The 17,991-nt window shown below is 39.7% G+C and overlaps 2 protein-coding genes across 5 annotated transcripts; one reads left to right on the top strand and one right to left on the bottom strand.

Annotated features, from left to right (window-relative positions):
* The first annotated feature begins 408 nt into the window (after window positions 1-408).
* On the top strand, window positions 409-13,091 carry sec16b (SEC16 homolog B, endoplasmic reticulum export factor). 4 transcript variants are annotated; one of them, XR_002058411.2, is made up of 26 exons: window positions 409-961; window positions 1,060-1,338; window positions 1,590-1,681; window positions 1,778-1,880; window positions 2,396-2,598; window positions 2,669-2,820; window positions 4,128-4,189; window positions 4,313-4,451; window positions 4,574-4,804; window positions 5,239-5,336; window positions 7,375-7,456; window positions 7,557-7,674; window positions 7,755-7,866; window positions 8,033-8,138; window positions 8,767-8,904; window positions 9,000-9,113; window positions 10,769-10,844; window positions 10,925-11,084; window positions 11,197-11,360; window positions 11,464-11,492; window positions 11,651-11,758; window positions 11,846-11,941; window positions 12,020-12,134; window positions 12,446-12,489; window positions 12,575-12,634; window positions 12,719-13,091. XR_002058411.2 is itself a non-coding variant. In XM_019352239.2 (26 exons), the coding sequence occupies exons 2-24, from the start codon at window positions 1,076-1,078 to the stop codon at window positions 12,460-12,462; spliced, it is 2,778 nt and encodes a 925-aa protein (XP_019207784.1). In that variant the 5' UTR covers window positions 409-961; window positions 1,060-1,075; the 3' UTR covers window positions 12,463-12,489; window positions 12,575-12,596; window positions 12,719-13,052. The 4 variants fall into 4 exon arrangements, 3 of the variants coding, with proteins under 3 accessions (XP_019207784.1, XP_019207782.1, XP_019207783.1); XM_019352239.2 differs by having other exon boundaries at window positions 12,575-12,596; window positions 12,719-13,052; XM_019352237.2 differs by having other exon boundaries at window positions 12,575-13,052.
* A 13-nt stretch (window positions 13,092-13,104) lies between these two features.
* Window positions 13,105-17,311, bottom strand: znf648 (zinc finger protein 648). Its single transcript, XM_005451137.4, has 2 exons — window positions 16,935-17,311; window positions 13,105-16,663 (listed from the first exon to the last, which is right to left on the bottom strand). Exon 2 carries the CDS (start codon window positions 16,661-16,663, stop codon window positions 15,197-15,199), a length of 1,467 nt encoding a protein of 488 aa, XP_005451194.1. The 5' UTR covers window positions 16,935-17,311; the 3' UTR covers window positions 13,105-15,196.
* Between the last annotated feature and the right edge of the window lie 680 nt (window positions 17,312-17,991).

Genomic DNA, 17,991 nt, shown 5'->3' with positions numbered 1-17,991 from the left:
CATTTTAACAAATAGACCCCAAATGCATTTATGTGATTTTACAAATACAGATTCAAAACATTAACATTTAGTGATTTCGTTTTACGGTGCAAAGTAGTTTCTGGCTTCAATATTAAAATGTCCAAAAATCTTACAATGTTTTCTTGAACATGACAGTAAGTTCACCGCACTTAAATGACCACCACAGTCACCAGATCTCAATCAAACAGATCGGATGTGATAGAGCGCAAGATTCACGTCATGGATGTGCAGCCTACACATCTGCAGCACCATGTGATAGAAGATGTAAATATATGACTCGAGTGAAAGGAAATGTGGGATATAGCGCCTTTGCTGGTAAGTAAGGCGTACTTTTTTAAAACTCTGAAAAAACGTTGGGCTGTGACGCTTTCGCTGTCTCGAAAACTAAATCTGATCGGAGACCAGCTGACCGTCATCTGCATCCTGCCTACCGGCAACGTGGCAAGATCTAACATTTCAAAGTTGCGCTTTTTTCTGCACATGCAACCTACAGTCGAAGGCACGGTTTGTCATGTTGTGCTGACGTAGACCAGAAGGTCAGTATAGTTTTTGTTGCGATTATCCCGAGGATGGACGTGATTTCCTCTTTTACAGCGCCCTGGAACTGCAGCTGTCAAACTCTTCAGGGCGTGCTCCACTGTTTACCTTCAGATCACTGAGATACACAATGCAAACACAACGGAGCTCAAGGAATGTGCACTTATGTGTGATTTTTAATCCGTTTAATATGTAATTATCCTATGCATATATATGTGTGTGTATATATTCCTCGCACTTGGATTTACTCCGATTTCACCTCCAGAGCACCGAGACAACATTTTTTATGAGTCACAGTATTTTGTGAACTTTATCCTCTTGTTATCAGCTCATGTTGTGAGTTTCCCATGGAGTGATGTGGCATTTGTGGATGTACTTTGACTGCGGCTGGGATGTGTGAGCTGTAAGTATAACAAACGTTTGCAACTTTCTTTCTGCTGATTTTACTTTACACTGCGAATTAATGATTGCAGACATTTCCCATTTTTTTTTTTACCGCAGGTGTTAAAGGGTCATCATGGATCACAGAGGTCACTACTGGCTGGACTCAGGCCGTCATTCCCACAGAACAAAAGACAGAGAGGGATACACCAGCTACTCTCAGCAGGAAAGGGACCAGCTCTATCCACCTCCGGACCTCAGAGAGAGGGACAGGCACTGGGGCCATCCTGATGCCCATTACAATGCTCATTTCCCTCTGCCTAGACCTGACTTTTATCCATACACCAGTCAGCAGTATCAGTATGGGTATGGACCTGAGCACCAAAGACCTCTGTCCAGGTTTGTACAGTTGCAAGTGACCCCAACTGGCTACGAAACTGGAGTTATTATTTGGGTATTATTAGTGTGTTTTATGAATGCAATGTGGGATAAAGGTTGCACAACAGTTGGTAAAAGAGGCCTGGTTCCAACACTGAGCTGAGTGTAGGTTTCTGTCCTTGCTAACAGTGCATGCTGGGATATGCAGTGCATCACAGATGATGGAATTACACAAATGTAATAACTTCATTAAGATTTTCCTTTATTTTCAGGCATGGTTATGACTATCCACCTTACAGCCACTGGGACTACAGAGACAGCTATGGTTATTATGACTACTACAGAGGGCAGCATGGACGACAAGGTGTAGTGATACAAAACAGCCAAGCTTTTTTTTTTAAAGTCATCTTCTACGCTCTGTATAAGAGAAATGGGATGATGTGTAACGCTGTTTTTTAAGATGGTGGCCAGTGGGGTCCTCAAGAACCACGGAGAGCAGATCGGTACCATGACAGGGCACACAACCAAGAACAACTAGGAAGCGTGAACACTGAGGAGTACAGGTGGGTCAGTGCACTCTACTTCTATCAAAGCCAATGCCTTTGCTATCTGATGTTACTGTGAAAATGATACCTGCACAAAAGAGAGAGGTACATCCAGAAATGTTGACAGGTTAAACGGTTCTCTAGCACTACATAGTTTGTATGAAGGGTTTAATAAAAACAAAAAAAACCCAAAATAATAAAAAGCAAAAGAAAACCTATAATGTTGGGGTTGGATATTACAGGTTTCAGTATAATATGTTGTGGTGATAGATGGTCACTCTTGATCAATATTGTGGGTGTAGAAATAAGCTAGAGGAGAATGTGTACACAAGAATTCAACAAACAGGCAAGTATAAACGATTAATGCCTAAATATTTATTAAAAAACAAACATACTTCCTGCATTACAGTCTGTCTAATAATCACTGCAAATTCTGTGAGCAAGAAAGTTACACGAATACAGCATAGACTTAACTGCTATGTGTTCTTGCAGTAAAGAAGGAAGCAATGTACATGAAAATGCATTTCTTTCAGGTACAACCAGGTGAGAGACAGCTCTCAGCATTACCTCAATGACTCTGAGGACAATCCCTCCAGAGACAATGAAGAGATTTCCTCTTTTTACCTTGGGACATTAGAAAGCTCCAAAAACTCAGGGTTATCTTCCAGCAGCTATGAGCTGAGTCAGTACATGAATGGAGCCGAACACAGCGACGCTGCCCCTCAACCTGATGGAGGTGAGCACGCAGTTCCTCTCACGTCCACATCGTCTCTGCTTTTTTTTTTTAAAGCTTTGTATTTCCTCAGACCGAGCACATGTGCATCAGATGCCAGCTCCTCTGAAGTACTCAATCCCTCATGCTGTTGTCAGTTTTGGGCCTGCGGGTCAACTGATTCGGGTCACTACAGGCTTGTCAGCACAGGAGAATGTCAGCCACCTGGAAATCCACAGTCTGGAGGTAGGTTCACAGTCAAGTTGTTTAAAAAAAGCAACAGATTTTCATGGAGGATACTACTAATCTTTTACCTTATGAAAATTATAGCACTCTCATGGACCTTAAGGGTCCTAAAGGTATACTATAGTCAGACTAACAGGATGGATTTGGGTCTGTTGGAAAGGATTTCACAAAATCCCCTCGACTTTCACCTTGTAAGAATCCTGTCATTGTAAAGTTTAGAGGTATTTCTTTTGGGAATATATATGAGCCACTTCAGAGCCATCTGTCTTCAAATACTTATATAAGGCTAACACCTCAAACTAGGACAGAACAATAGTAATTATTTTGCTCATGTCAGGGATAATTAAGCCATTAATATTATTATTTCATGCATTTTCATTTGTTTAGTTTAGTTTCACTTTATTAAAGAAACACACGGGTCCATAACAAATAAAATCAATAAATACATACAGAATACATTATTTTTTTCTGTTGTTGCTTTGTATTCCCCTGAAACATGTAACACACATCAGTATGTATAATGGTTTCTTGGAAACCTAAAAACTCTGTGAGTTTGAAAGCATTTATGTCACAGAGTAGTTAGGGTTATTAATTGGTGAATATTGATTTAATGAAGTCTTTGCTGCACAATTTTTTTTAGTTTTAAGTCAATAAAAAAGAAATACACTGTAATAATGTTTTCCACTACTCAGCAGCTACAAATATATTTTTTATATTTCTACTTGATGTGGCACATTTTTTCCACCGTGGTTTTAGTTCTGTTTTGTCTGCTGTCAGTTTCAGTATGAATCCATGTTTTGAAACTGCACATGGGAGAAGAAGTCTTGATGGAGGATTTTTCTCTTTGAATGTATCTCTAGTGTTTTAATTTTTTTTTTTTTTTTTTTTTTTACTAAAAGTTATAGTAAAACAGTGGATATGAGTCTATAAACAGTTAAACGTTTCCCCCTGAAATTTAGCCTGCTGGGTTATACTCAGGGTCAGAGGCTGGACTATTTTTCTGTGTTTTTTACACAGAGGGCTGATCCAGACTTCCTGTATTGGGGTTCTGGTTCAGCAGACTGACACCTTATAATCTTAAATATAACCTCTAGGTACCTTAGTAACTACAGTAGTTAATACTATCCAAGTTTCTGTACTAAGTAGTAAATCTTGCACAAATGGGCATTTTTGTTTTAATTTTTGTTTTAGAAATATCTTTATAAATTACAGCTACAGAAGAGGAAATTGGCCCTTACAATAAAACATTAGCAGTAATGTTTCCAGTAAGGTTTCAAGACATTATTTTTGTCTTTAAATGTACATAGGTTATTCTAAGTGAGACACAGGAGCAGCAGGAAATGAGAAGCTTCCCAGGGCCTTTAACCAGGTAATTGTCTTTGGTTTTGTAATTCTGACGATAACAAACTGCATTCAGCTGTATGCCAGATCTAGGATTATTATTAGACTTGTGAGACTTCCATGTTTGAATGTTATGTATATTTTACTGAAGGGAGGATTTGCACAAAGTGGATGCTATAGAGTTTGCCCACCAGATGGCAGGCGCCTGCATGAGAGACAGCAAACTGCAAGATAAAAGCTCTGCTGCCCTTTTGTGGAATATTCTGATATTGCTCTGCAGACAGAATGGAGTAAGTGGATTATGTGTTGGCATTACACAGTATGTAGAGGGATCACATTGCCATCAGAGAGACATCAGGGCAATTATCGTGATTATTTTTGATACAGTTGTCACTGTATTTTGGTATTTCAGCAAATAGTCGGGTCAGATATCGCAGAGCTGCTGATGCAGGACTCGCATTCAGATGGAAGCTGCCCATCAGATGCCCCCACGCTTATTGACTTCAATGAGGATACAACTGCTGGAGCACCACCTTGCAAAGGAGACGACCTGCTCACAGGAAACTGGAGCAGCTTTAGTTCAGAGAACTCTGAGAAAGGCCTGCAGACCTACACTCAACTACTGCTGGCTGGAAGAAAGAAGGTCTCCACATTCACCTTTAATCATCTTTTTAACTACTGCTGACAAGTCTAGCATTTAACTCTAGTGGTTTCAAAAGACGTCAGGCCCACTGCACAGAGCCAACATAAATTAATGTGATCCTGAGACATGATTTTAGTTTTAATCCTTTGCACTTTTCTCTAATGTTTGATTTTGTGTGAAACATTATAGAGTCCTCTTTAGTGCAACAGGTAATATGATATTGTATAATGAATGCAAATTTACAATGTTTCCTCTAGGATGCTCTGGAGTAAATAAATAAATTAGCATAAAATGAAACTAATCAAGTTAAATTCATGCGTATATATATGCAAGAATTTAGTCAGTCACATTTAATCAGGATAAAATAATCAAATATTAATCAGTCTGTACTGTGTACTGTAGCTCAGTCTCTATCTTTCATATGTGGTTTTCAGGAGGCCCTGGAGTCGGCTATGACCAGTGGCCTGTGGGGACATGCACTTTTTCTGGCCAGCAAAATGGACAACAGGTCCTATATGACTGTACTGAACAGGTGAGAAAACTCATGGCCTCTGAGACGTGACAGCTGAGAGAAATCAGCACACAGCTCTATGTACGAGTGGTAATTTGTCAAGAATTGCTAAACTTAGATACTTATGACTTCCTTCACACTTGCGTTAGCGTTACTAGGAAGTGTGAGCAAAGTTCCTGTCGGTCCATTTTGGTCCAGACTTAAATTATTTGATATATTTCCACAAAATTTTGAATTTCAAGTCCTCAGAGGATGATTCATAGAAACTTTGATGTTCCAGTAACTTCCTCTAGCACTCCCAAGAGGTTTTTCATTTGTCCAACAGTAGCTTAGTGATCTGATATGCTAGATAGAAATATTTTAAAATGAGATCTGATTGTTTTTGCTGAAAGCAATCCCAGTGAGTACCCACACTCACTGTGCGCAAGGACAGCTAAGATTAGGAGTAGTGATGTGAAGGTTACTTTTTAAAAGTTAGAGGTTACATATTCTGCTTCCAGAATAGGAAACTAGATTTGGAGTGGTCTTGAGCAACAGTTCTCCAGGCAAAGTTTCTTCGTTGGACATTGACTGCTTTTCACTCATTTTATATCCAGTCCAGTCGTGGTATCTGTCCATTTTTGAGATTGTTTCTTTTTGTCCGCTAACACACTTAACACTGACCTATGACTCATTCAAACATAACAAGGCACCGAACTCAAGAGATGAACCAGTCTTGTGTCTACACATAGCAGAAAACTTAGCAAAAAAACAATCTTAAATGATTTCTTTAATCACTTTGTCACCAGCAGCCTGTCGCAAAGGTATAAATTATTCCCATTTATGTCGCTGAATCTATAAAGAACACTGAAGAAAACACAGTTTCACAGGCATATAATATATTTTTGTCCCAACAAGGTGATTCCTATAGAGCATTTAATCAAAAGCCTGGCACATATCCTAAAAAATGAAAATGGGAAACTTGACAAATGGGGGATAAAATAAGGTGTAGCAACCCTAAACTCTATCTACAGCAGATGAAACGGCATCTGAAAGCAATATCCTTTATCTTTAGGGGAAAAAATCCAGCAAAGAGCTGAAAGTGTACCTGAGAATTACATCTATTACTTCATTTGATCTATCTACTGAAGCTTCCCTAGAATTGATCTCACTGGATGAGCAATTCCACTATGCTAAATTAATCAAAACATGGACTGACAATCAGTGGCAACAAGTCTTGTAGTGAGTATCTACCGCCATTCTGAAAACACAGTGGAGGTTCTGTCATGAAGCAGAAGCCATCAACCTTCCAAAGAAGAGCTTTGAATGTCCTTCAAAAAGCCTGGAGAAGTATTCCTGAAGACTACCTGAAGAAATTATGACAAAGCTGCCTAAGAGAGTTTAGGTTGTTTTGAAAAATAAAGATATTCATGCCTGATATTAACTTTGAAGATCATTATAATTGTACAAACTCAGTTTGCCATAAATGCTTTTTTTGTGTGTGTAACCGCGCTGGTTGGTTTTAATTGTTTTCAAAATGTTTTTTTTTTTTTTTAGTTTCACTGTCATTTTTACTTACTAACTAATTAATGACAATATAGGTGCTGTTTGTCAGTGGAAACATTTGAAAAGTTCACCAAACGTATTACAGAATAATAGTTGGCTTACCGTCATGCACTCTCAATAAAAATCGGTATACCAAAGCCTCGTAATTAACATAATTTATTTCTAGTTCTCTTTTTTATTTAGTTTTCATTAACAATAATAAACAGAAATCACTATAATACAGATATTCTCATTAAACTCCCGTGAGCTATTTATCATGTAACCCAATCTAGTTTTTACAGACTAAGTGGTATGTCTCAGCATCCCAGCAGCAGGTTGTCAGTAGAGGAATGTCTGGGGAGAAGGCTGGCAGATAGGCAGATTGTGATTGACAAGAGGGGCAGAATTTGAGCTATCAGTGTGGTGTTTCACTTGTGTGCATACTAGCAGAACAGATGCACTTTAAATGGGATAGTTCCTGTTTTTGTAAAGCCTTGCTTAAGACGTGCAGTAACACAGGCTGCTCTGTTGGCAGGTTTACAGGCCAGCTAACGCCCAGTGATCCCCTCCAGACTCTCTTCCAGCTGCTCTCTGGGAGAATTCCTGCTGCAGCCACGGTAAAATATCCAGAACCTAACAAAACTCTTATATGAAGACAAGCTTATGCTATAGCCTGTATCTTATTACTAAGGTTTAATAGTGATTTTCTGTGCTCAGTGCTGTGGAAATGAAAAATGGGGAGACTGGAGGCCCCATCTGGCTGTTATGCTCTCCAATGAGACAGGAGATCCAGCCATCCAACAGAAGGCCATCGTCACCATGGGAGATACACTCGGTACTGATACACCGACTGACTGACAGGTTGTCATGCACACACATACAAACTGATGTGTTGTGTTGCTTTTCCCTGTGCAGCCTCCAGAGGCCTCATACATGCTGCCCATGTGTGCTACTTGACAGCCAGTGTTCCCTTCGGGGTGTTTACACAGAAGGCTGAGAGACTGGTACTTCTAGGCAGCAGCCACAGGTGAGCTGTGATTCCATTTTGCTGCCATTCATCAGTCCAAGTGCTTTTCATCTGGTTATGCTGACAGCACGAGCTTAATTTTCTACTGAAACACGTGCATGTCTTATTTTGATCTTAATTTCTATCAGCTTTTTGCTTTGAATTTGTCTGTTTTTATTTCCTCTAGGAAATTGTTTGAGTGCTTTGCCACAAACACTGCCATCCAGTGCACTGAACTATATGAATATTGCCAGACTCTAGGGAACAAAAACTTTTCAATACCCTCCTTTCAGGTGAGTGCCACTTAATCTTTTTTGTGTTAAAGGTGTACCAAATGGAAATATCAAGTTTAAAGGCACCGAATATTCTCTGTGTCATCTAACATCTAACATTTTTCCATGATAACACAGCTCCACTAGCACATAGAATACATTTATATCAATATATTAGACACTTTTACACAGTTTAACAAAAGATTTCTAGTTTGGATTCAGTACAGGAAAATAATACAACAAACAGTTCATTCAGAATCAGAATAACTTTTTGTTGCAATGTATGGTCCTTGAGAAGATCTGGAAGGTGAAGGTTAACAGTGGTAATTGGAGCACTTGGTGCAGTGACCCCCAAGCTAGTTGAGTGGCTCCAGCAAGACTTCCAAGATCTCTGTCCAGAATAGCGCAGTGCTAGGAACAGCAAAGATACTGCTTGGGACCCTCAACTACTAGGCCTCTGATAGAGGACCTGATCTTGAAGGATAAAGATTGCCAGCAAAACTATGCCCATCTTTTTTTATCTCTGGACACTATTTTAGACTCACTGCATTAGATCAAACAACCCTTAGCAAAGACTTAAATATTTGGAATCATTAGCATTAAATCTGCAATAAATGCATGACTGTGGTTATTGTTGTATTTTGGTCAGGTGTATAAGTTCCTGTACGCCAATCGTCTGTTGGACTGTGGGCTTTCATCTCAGGCCTTTCATTACTGTGAGGTGGTCGGACAGGCGATCCTCAGGCATCAGGAGCCTTTCTTTGTGCTGACTGGGGAGGTCATCAAGGTAAACCTACAGGCTGTCTTACACATCTGACTAACTATCAGTGATCTGTTAAATTACGACACAATGGATATACTGTATGTATGTTTTTTGTGCAGCTGTCAGACAGACTGAGATACTCAGAGGGTCAGTTCAGTGAAGCAGGGCTCCATGGAGACGGACAAGAACCTGATTGGCTGAAGCACCTACGTGCTAGGCACCACAGTTTACAGGTGATCAGGTTCTTCAATCTTTTCACATCATACTATGTTTACCTGTGTGTGAGAGGAAATGTCTCCCTTCTCACTGCTGTACAAGGAAGAATTAAATTGCGGAGGAAATGTATGATATATGAGGGTTTCTCATTTAGCTTAGCATCAATTCAGCACTGTCAGCAATCACAACTTCTCACAAGTGACTTGTGATTTTATTGTGCACATTTTTCCTTCATCACACCTTGAACAGGAGTGATACGAGGTACTTAATCAAAACAGTAAGTGATGCATATTTTTTCAGATATCAGTGGTATTATTTACACACATAAGTTACTGTTGGGTTCTTGTGATATATAAATAAGTAGTAGGAAGTTGTTTCATGAATTAGGCTTGCAAATCATCATTGTTCTGATGGTTGTGTCATGGTCCCTGGGTCTAGGACACCATTATTATTTTTTTAAATTAAAGTGTTTCTTGGTTTCTTTATATTTTATTTCAAAGTTTTGATTCCACATATAGTTTTTTCATGTTTAGGTTTGGTTTGGGTCTCTGTATATTCCTGCCTCCCTTAGTTATTTCCTGGTTCATTTTGTTAACCTTTGCCCTACATGTTTAGTGTTCAGTTTTACTTCCCTGAGTCTAATTTCCCTGATTAGTTCCAGCTGTGTTTCCTGGTGTTTCCCATCTAGCTAATTACCTTGTGTGTATTTATAACTCAGGTCTCCTCTTGCCCTTTGTTGTGTCCTTTCTCAGTGTTATGTGCGCCTCTGCTCCATGCTTTCGGTGGTTCCTGCAGTTCCTGCTTTACTCTTGGTTATGTGCTCCATTGTTCTGATTTTTACCCTAGATTCGTAGGGTTTTGATTCCTGGTTACAGCCCTGCATTGAAGACTTCACCATTAGAGCTGTTTTTTGAGTTCATGTTCCATCTCCTGAATCCAGCGTATTGGGTTCATATCCTGCCTGCCTCACAGCCATTTATGATAGACTGCTAAATATTTTTATTATATCTTTCTCTATGTTTCAAATCCCTTTACTTACCCATTAATAAGAAAAAAACTACTTTAATAGATTTTAAAGGAATAAAAATGGTCCCTTAAATTGCTTCAGTTTCCATATTTATGTAAACATTCAGGGGTGATTATGCTACTAAAAAATAATTATTATTAATCATTAAAAAATGTACTGAATATTGGTTATGCCTGTAAACAGTTGTGTAGCAAAGCTTTTTTTAGTCATGTTACTGTCAGTAGAGTTGGTAATGTTATCCCATCTGGTGGCTGCTCCTCTACTGTAGAGCGAACTAAAATATCTCAGCAGCTACTGGATGGATTACCATGAAATCTGGTACAGACATGCAGGGATCCTAGGTACTGTAGCCTATGATGACAAGTTTGACTCAGACATAAGATGAACATATTGAATGGTTGCTTCTGAATTTTGCAAAGACAGCTCTAGCTCCTTTCATCTAGCACCACCAATATTTCACTTCTTTTTAACTATTGTAATTTTGGCTTTATAAGAAAATGACTGTCAAATTAATTTCATTACATGGTAAACTTTGTACCTGGGAAATATTAGCATCTGTGGAGTGTACACGGTACAAACTCACACTGCTAACATAGCAGTAATGGAACTTAAACTCTGTAACTAATATGGTGTTATCTTTATTAGACTGGAACTTTTGACTCTACTGAAGCGTACCAGCCAGCTCCTGAGAATACTGTTATGTCACATGAAATGCCCTCAGGTAACTCTGCATTGTGTAGCTTTTTTCACACTGTAGTGCAGAAGTATACCTTAATAAAATGCCTTTTTTCCCCTATGCAGAATCAGAGTTAGATGATTTCAGCCATGACATTCAGAGTCCTGAGCCTGAACTCCTTTATTATAGAGGCCCTGAGGACCAAGAAAGCATATTACATGAAGATGGAGGAGACACTGAGGAAGTGGCAGTGACGTCATGGGGCATGGGAGCAGCTCAGGACTGGTGTGCCTCATTTACTTTTTCCTTCACACAGACAACACTCTTACTTGATATGTGAAACTGAGTCCTGACAGAGTCTATTATGTCACTGATCTCTCTCTGCCTCTTTGTCTAGGCCACAGGCCAACTGCCCGGCTACACCGGTAACAGTGGCCTATACTCCCTCAGTGCCCACAGTGGCTCCAAGCCAGAATTTCAGTTATCATAACACAGATAGTGCTGAAGTCAGAAGTGCCTCACAACATTGTCCTCCAAATAATCTGCCAGCAATAGCAGAGGGTGAGACTCTAATGTTAGACAGCAATCATTCCCTTCTCTGTTCGGGTATTTACTATGGCCCGCGGTGAGTCAGTGTGACATTTTGTTTTTATTGCTTTTACAGGGGCCAAAGCATCCTCTGGAGCAGGGATGGTGAGAAATGCATTTTAATATTCTGCTGGCAACTTTTTGCTTTGATTTTTTTTTTATCACATAAGCATAATTTTAAAGATTAAATTCAAATGCATTGTGCTGTGCATTGATTAGTGTTGCTTATAAGTTAAAATATTTGCCTTTATTTGCCTTTGAAGATGCACGGTCAGATGATTGAGACGAACTTCAGTCAGCCGGGACAAGTCGAGCAGATTGTCCCTCAGGGATTAAAAGCTTCTGAGGACACAACTGAGCCTCCTAAACAGGTGGGTGGGCTGCCTATCATATATCACATAGCTTTCAGTGACATTAGAATTAGTTTACATGCATCACACTTTGTTCTGTGTTAAAAGCAAAACACAAAGAAAGGATGGTTCAGTGGCTGGTTCAAGTCAAAACCTAAAGTGGTCCAAAAGGAGGCTGCAGAGCAGGGAGGCCCAGCTCACACAGTAAGTATCAAGCTTACTGTGAGCTCAGATGTGATCTCAGTTTTCATTTAATGATACTAATCGCTGTGTATGTTACAGGAATTTTCACCATCTGCTGACGTCTGTCCTCCTCCCCCGCCTGCCAGTGTCCCTCCTGGCATGTTTCCACCACAGTCTTCCACTGCTGGGATTAATCCATTCTCAAGGAAAGCAGGTGGGTCACGTGATCAGTTACATAATATTGGCTCTGTGTCAGTGTTAGTCACTTATCACTATTTTAATAATAGATTTCAACATAAACATGTTGTCAGCTTCCACATTCTTATGGTATGTTCTGAGGTCAGTGAGTGTCTTAGCTAGCGTGTCCAGTTTCATATTTTACAGTCACGATGTACACCGCTTGGATTTTTTTTAGTGCAGAAACTTAAAACATTGCAGAGGTTTGGCTGTTACTAAGGACATTTTACCTCCATTAAACTCTACAAATGTGAGCATTTTCTTTAAATACCCATGTCTTCACTATAGGCCAGCAGCTGGGTTAGAAACCGTGAGACTCACCTCTGTCACAGGTAAATTAAGTTACTTAAAGATAAGCATGTCGATTCTTTATGATTCTTTACAGATTCACGTTAACTAAACATGTTCTGTTTGCAGGATCATGCGTCTTGCACCAAAAGTGAGGATATCACAATGTCACACCATATGTCGTGTACTGTAAGACGAATACTGCTCACTAGTTCTTTTTTAGTAATGCCCTTTAAAATCCTACAGCTTGCAAACCATCATGTTCCTTGTTAGTTACAGGAATACTCTGCATCGACTTGGATATCAACTCATATTGCAGTGACAAAAACAGCTGAGGTGTATGGTCTAAAAGCTGACTTAGGGGAAATCACCAGCAGACGCAGTACATATCTTGGGAAAGGGATAGCTTAACTCAGAGGAATCACGCCAGCAACACTGCGGCTGAAGTTCTACTGTGGCAAAAAATGTTGGTGTAACTGTGATCACTATGCCACGATCATCTGTGCTATATGCTGCAATTAAATATCCAGCTAAATATAAGCATGGGAAATACTTAAAGATATACACACATATACCACTGCAGTTGCATCGTGTTTTACATTATCTATGCTCTAACAACTGATTTAAAACAGAAATAAGACGCACATTAATAAATGCTGTGGTCACAGAAGGTTTTTAAGCATATTTTGTAGCCCAGCTTTGCAGAGCTAGCTATTATATCACATTATGGGCACCACACTGGGCATCATACCCAGTACCCTCTTACAGCCTCTACACCCACCAGAGAGCAGACGCTTCCAGGACCAAACTGTTTATGTGCTGATGGCTTATTTGTAATGAAATGGAGCTTAGCATATAAAAGGTTGAAGGTTTACACACTGCTCTTTAAAATGTATATAAAAAAACAGTAATATATACTCTTGTAATTGATTTTAGATTGACCGTTTTTATTTCTGTGTCACCTTGTAAACATGTTTGGATGTAACTGAGATGTTAAGTCATTTGACTTTAAGTTTCAATGTATATGTCAGTTTTTTTGTACCTCTATACGACCACATGAAATGTGTTTACTCTCTAGCTTTTCAGCAGATTCTTGCCACAGAGAAAAGTATTAAAAGCTGTATCTGCAGTCATGTTAATAGTGACATATTGAATAATTACATCTTGCCAAGAAATAGCTGTAATTCCTGACAGAGCCTCTCAATTAATGTAGAGCAAGTGACAACACGGCAGGTGCCGTCTCCTTTTACGATTAGTCTGCAGTAGCCAAGAATGAGTGGCACACGCTGGCCTTGAATTCAACACACGCACAAACAAACACACACATGCAGATAAGCAGCATGTGAACTACGGCATACCTCCTGCCAATAAAGTGTCACTATACAAATTATCTGAGTGGATTTATGAAAGACTGCTTAAAACGGCATCCAGATGAGACTATACTAGAACCTAGTATATTTTGAACAAAGTTACATATTTTGATAGTTGGAAAATAAACAAATAAAAAAACTCCTCAACAGGCAGACACCTTATACAAAATCTTTATTGAAACTCGGATTCACAGTAAAATGCTAGTTCACTTTTATTCACTGATAAACTCCAAACATGCTACGCTTCTAGTACATGTAGCAATATGATTAGAAAGAACTAAAACTCAGAAAACGGCAGCATGCATGATTAAAATACATTTAAACCTAACATATAGGAATCTAACATCTAGTACAATATCACAAATGCTGTTACTGTGTTTAGAAAATATCACACTTTGTATCCGAGCAAACTCAATTTTTCTCACTATATGTATTTCTATTGGTAAAATAGAAATTAAACTACAAAAGTAAGCATGACAAATGCTGTAGTTGAATAAATAAAGCGCACTATGAATACAAAGTACTAGTACATGAAATTCACATCCAAAAAGTCCAAATCAGTAAAAAGAGTAAGCAGTAACTGACTGGCAATCCAGCTTCCCTGAATGATTAAAAATGCACTGGTCTATTAATGTTGTCACGGTAATGTTTTTAGTATCAGTGATGCAAAATCTTATCTACTCAAGAGCCGTATCCTTTGTTTGGCTTCTGCCACTGTTGCTACAGAGTGGTGGTGCATTTATGTGTGTCTGTAAATTCAGGACAAGAAAGGAGGAGGAACGGATGTGCCTTTTTTCCATATAAAGAACAAAAAGGAAAGACAGAAACTTGTCAACTATTACCTAAACTACTGTCAAGTGAGCACAGGTGAACACTACGCTGACTTTGTATGAGGCAGGCTAAAGACATTTAATGTCCAGTCTGACTGGTCATCTGCATTTCCACAGGCACTTCCTTTGGGAAATGTGTTGTAAAGTTCAGGGCTGTAGTGCATGATTGAAGAAGTCGTATGATAAAATGCCTGACTCTCCTAAATGCAAAACTGCTATATTGTGGGTAACATTAATTACATTTACAGTGTATTCACAGTTTTAAAAAAGGGTTCAGTGCTCTTTTAATGAGTTTCATATCACACCATTAAACTGTCAGCTCCAGTTTCAGTGCTGTGCTGGCGGTAATTTTTATCCCAAGACATTCTCGTGGGAACCCAGCACCCTGGGGAAACAGAGTGAACATTTTACAGCTCATGGCACTCTAAATAAATATTGCACATTAGCATATGTAAAGTGGTGCCCTATAACCTTTTGTCCAATGTTTCTTGACCTTAATAACTGAAATGAAACAGCTGTAGCACAGTAATGGATATGTACAGTTCTTGTCTTTAACAGGCTGCGACACTTTTGTCCCCATGTTTCTGCAAATGCTGAGCAAGTTTTGTGGAACACTGGAAAGATTTGTCACATTCTGTGCAGACAAAAATCCTCCCAGCACAGTTTTGCTCCTGATGAAGCTTCAGTTTTGCTGGGTGGCTAAAATTCTTGCTGCAGCCCACGCAGTTGTGGGGTTTCTCTTTACTATGTATGAACTGGTGACGAACAAGACGGGAAGCCATGGCAAATGCCACGCCACATTCTGTGCACTTATGGGGCCGCACTCCGCTGTGAATGGCTTCATGCTCGGTCAGGTTGGAGGACTTTGTGAAACACTTGGAGCACACAGAGCAGACAAAAGGACGCACCCCTCTGTGGATTTTCTGGTGCTCTGCCATGCGGCTGGCCAGGGCAAACCTCTTCCCACAGTCGGGGCAGGAGAAGGGTCTTTCTCCCAGGTGCTTACGCTCGTGGCGCTTCAGAGCAAGGGGTTTATTGAAGGTCTTGCCGCAGTGCGTGCATGGGAAGGGCTTGTCATTGGTGTGCATGTTCCGCTCATGCTTCCGCAGGTCTGAAGAGCGGATGAAATCCTTGCCGCAGGTGTCACAGATGTACGGCTTTTCACCAGTGTGTGTACGGATATGCTTACGGTAATCTGAGGACCAGATATAGGTTTTGACACAGAAGGGGCAGTGATATGGTCTTTCACCCGTGTGCAGACGCTTGTGTTGCTGCAGCGTGCCTTGATGAGAGTAAGCCTTGCCACATATATCACATACATGCGGCTTGAGGCCTGTGTGTGTTTGTAAGTGACTCTGCAGGTTACACAGCTTCTTAAAAGCCCATTGGCAGTGCGTGCATTTGAATGGACGTTCCTCTGAGTCAGTGTCGACTCCATTGCGTTTTTTCATTGCTACCAAAAGTCGAGGGATTTTGTCGTCTTTACACTTTTTAAGCAATTTCATAACTGAAGGACTATTTACATTCAGATGTATGGTCTTATTCTCACCTTCGCTTGGAGAAGATTCCTCGCCACTTAACTCTAGCTTAGATGTCCTCTGTTGGTCTGAGACATCACTTTGGCTCTTGGATTGTTCCAAGAACATCCTTTCATTCTGTGTCACAGCATCCAGGAGCACATCATTTGGTTTACATATTTCATTGGTCTTAGTATATGTAGTGCATCGTAGCGATGCCCCTTTGTGTTCTTGCTCATCCTGGATTGGTGTTTCTTCTCCTGGTGAGAGCCCTGCAAACCTCTCCACAAGAGAGCAGTTTGGTGTTTGAGGGTTCAGATAAAGGATTCCAGTCTCATTACTCTCTGGGAACGGCTCCATCCTCACACCATTACTGCCAAATGAAGACTCTATATCCACACTGTGAGTGTTACTCAAGATGTGTCCATCCAGGGGAAAATGAGTGACACTTCCCTTCCTTTTCCTTTTACTTTTTTTGTCAACGTCTGTCCCATTAGACATCTGCAGAATGACATGATTTTGTCAGAAATGTGTTTTGAATTATTTATTTATTTTTACACATAATTGATGCCACACAGACTTTCTGCAGCAAGTCTGCTGTTGCTGCATGCACCAGTATCTTGTAAATATCCCACACATGCTCTGGCAGCATGCTCGTCATATGACACCAGAACTTCACTATGTGTTCCCGCAGCGTTATATTACTATAAAAATAAAAACAACTCATTATTTTGTAATTTCACACATTAAATCATTTTATAGAGCAGCTTACCCTGCAGTCTCCACGCGAGCAGGTCAGATCCCGGAGATGCCAGGGAGATATACTAGCCCGGGTACCAGTATAACTCTATGAGAGATGTCCGGTTGCGTTAACGGGCGGAGTTTGGCAGCAAGCCTCTGTAGGTCAGCATCTATCCTGCAAGTCAGCAGCAGCAATTATATCTTCACAGCCGGGCTCAATTTACTCTCCGCTCACTGAACTTGCCACCCGTTTTACATATGACTTGTTGAGTAATTGCATCAGAGACTTTCAGATTGCGTTGAACTGTAGAAAACTTTAACAGTTTGCTCGCTTAAGTTGGATCCTTGAACTGGAAAGACTAACTTTTAATTAACTTTTAGTTTATCAACAGTAAGCGCTGACTCTTTTTCTTTTTATTACTTTATTTTTTGACAGCTTTTTAAAAAATAGAAATAAAAACAAAAAGAAAAAACAAAACAAACAAATTGAAATAAAACGAAACTAAACTAAACTAAAATGTTTTTGAAAGTGTGTGAGTTAGTGCCGCCATCCGCGCATTGATATTTAGGTTACACGCTCAGGTGGGCGTTAATGAGACGTTCAAATTGCCTTTAAGCCAAGGAAGAAACAAAATGCAACTCTCCTTAAATTACATATCACAGACCTGGAATCACTTTTGCTAAGTGTTAGTTTACTCGCACTCGCTATTAAGTGAGTGACATATTTTTTTGAACTGGTGTAAAATAATGGTCGTATTTTTTTTTAAGTATGCGAGTAGTGCATTGATATTTTAACTAAATGCATTATGAGGTCAGGTGGAGACGGACAGAACTTTGAACCCTTTGCTTGTTAGATAATTACACTGACCTGAAAACATTTAACACTAACCGTTAAGTCTGTTTCAACACAGCTAATATTCAAGTATATTTTCATTCACTGTTAAACTCTAACTAGTAATAATCTAAGAGTGAGTACCGTATTGTGCAGAAGTCTATAAAGTATCACACTGATGATGATGTTTCAGATCACAGCAAAGTTTAAAGTCATTTGCACCTCTATTTTAAGTTCATGAGCATTTTGGGGTAAC

This window comes from Oreochromis niloticus, linkage group LG23 (genome assembly GCF_001858045.2).
Source record: "Oreochromis niloticus isolate F11D_XX linkage group LG23, O_niloticus_UMD_NMBU, whole genome shotgun sequence".
Classification (NCBI taxonomy): Eukaryota; Metazoa; Chordata; class Actinopteri; order Cichliformes; family Cichlidae; genus Oreochromis; species Oreochromis niloticus.
This window is presented reverse-complemented; position numbering and strand designations above follow the sequence as displayed.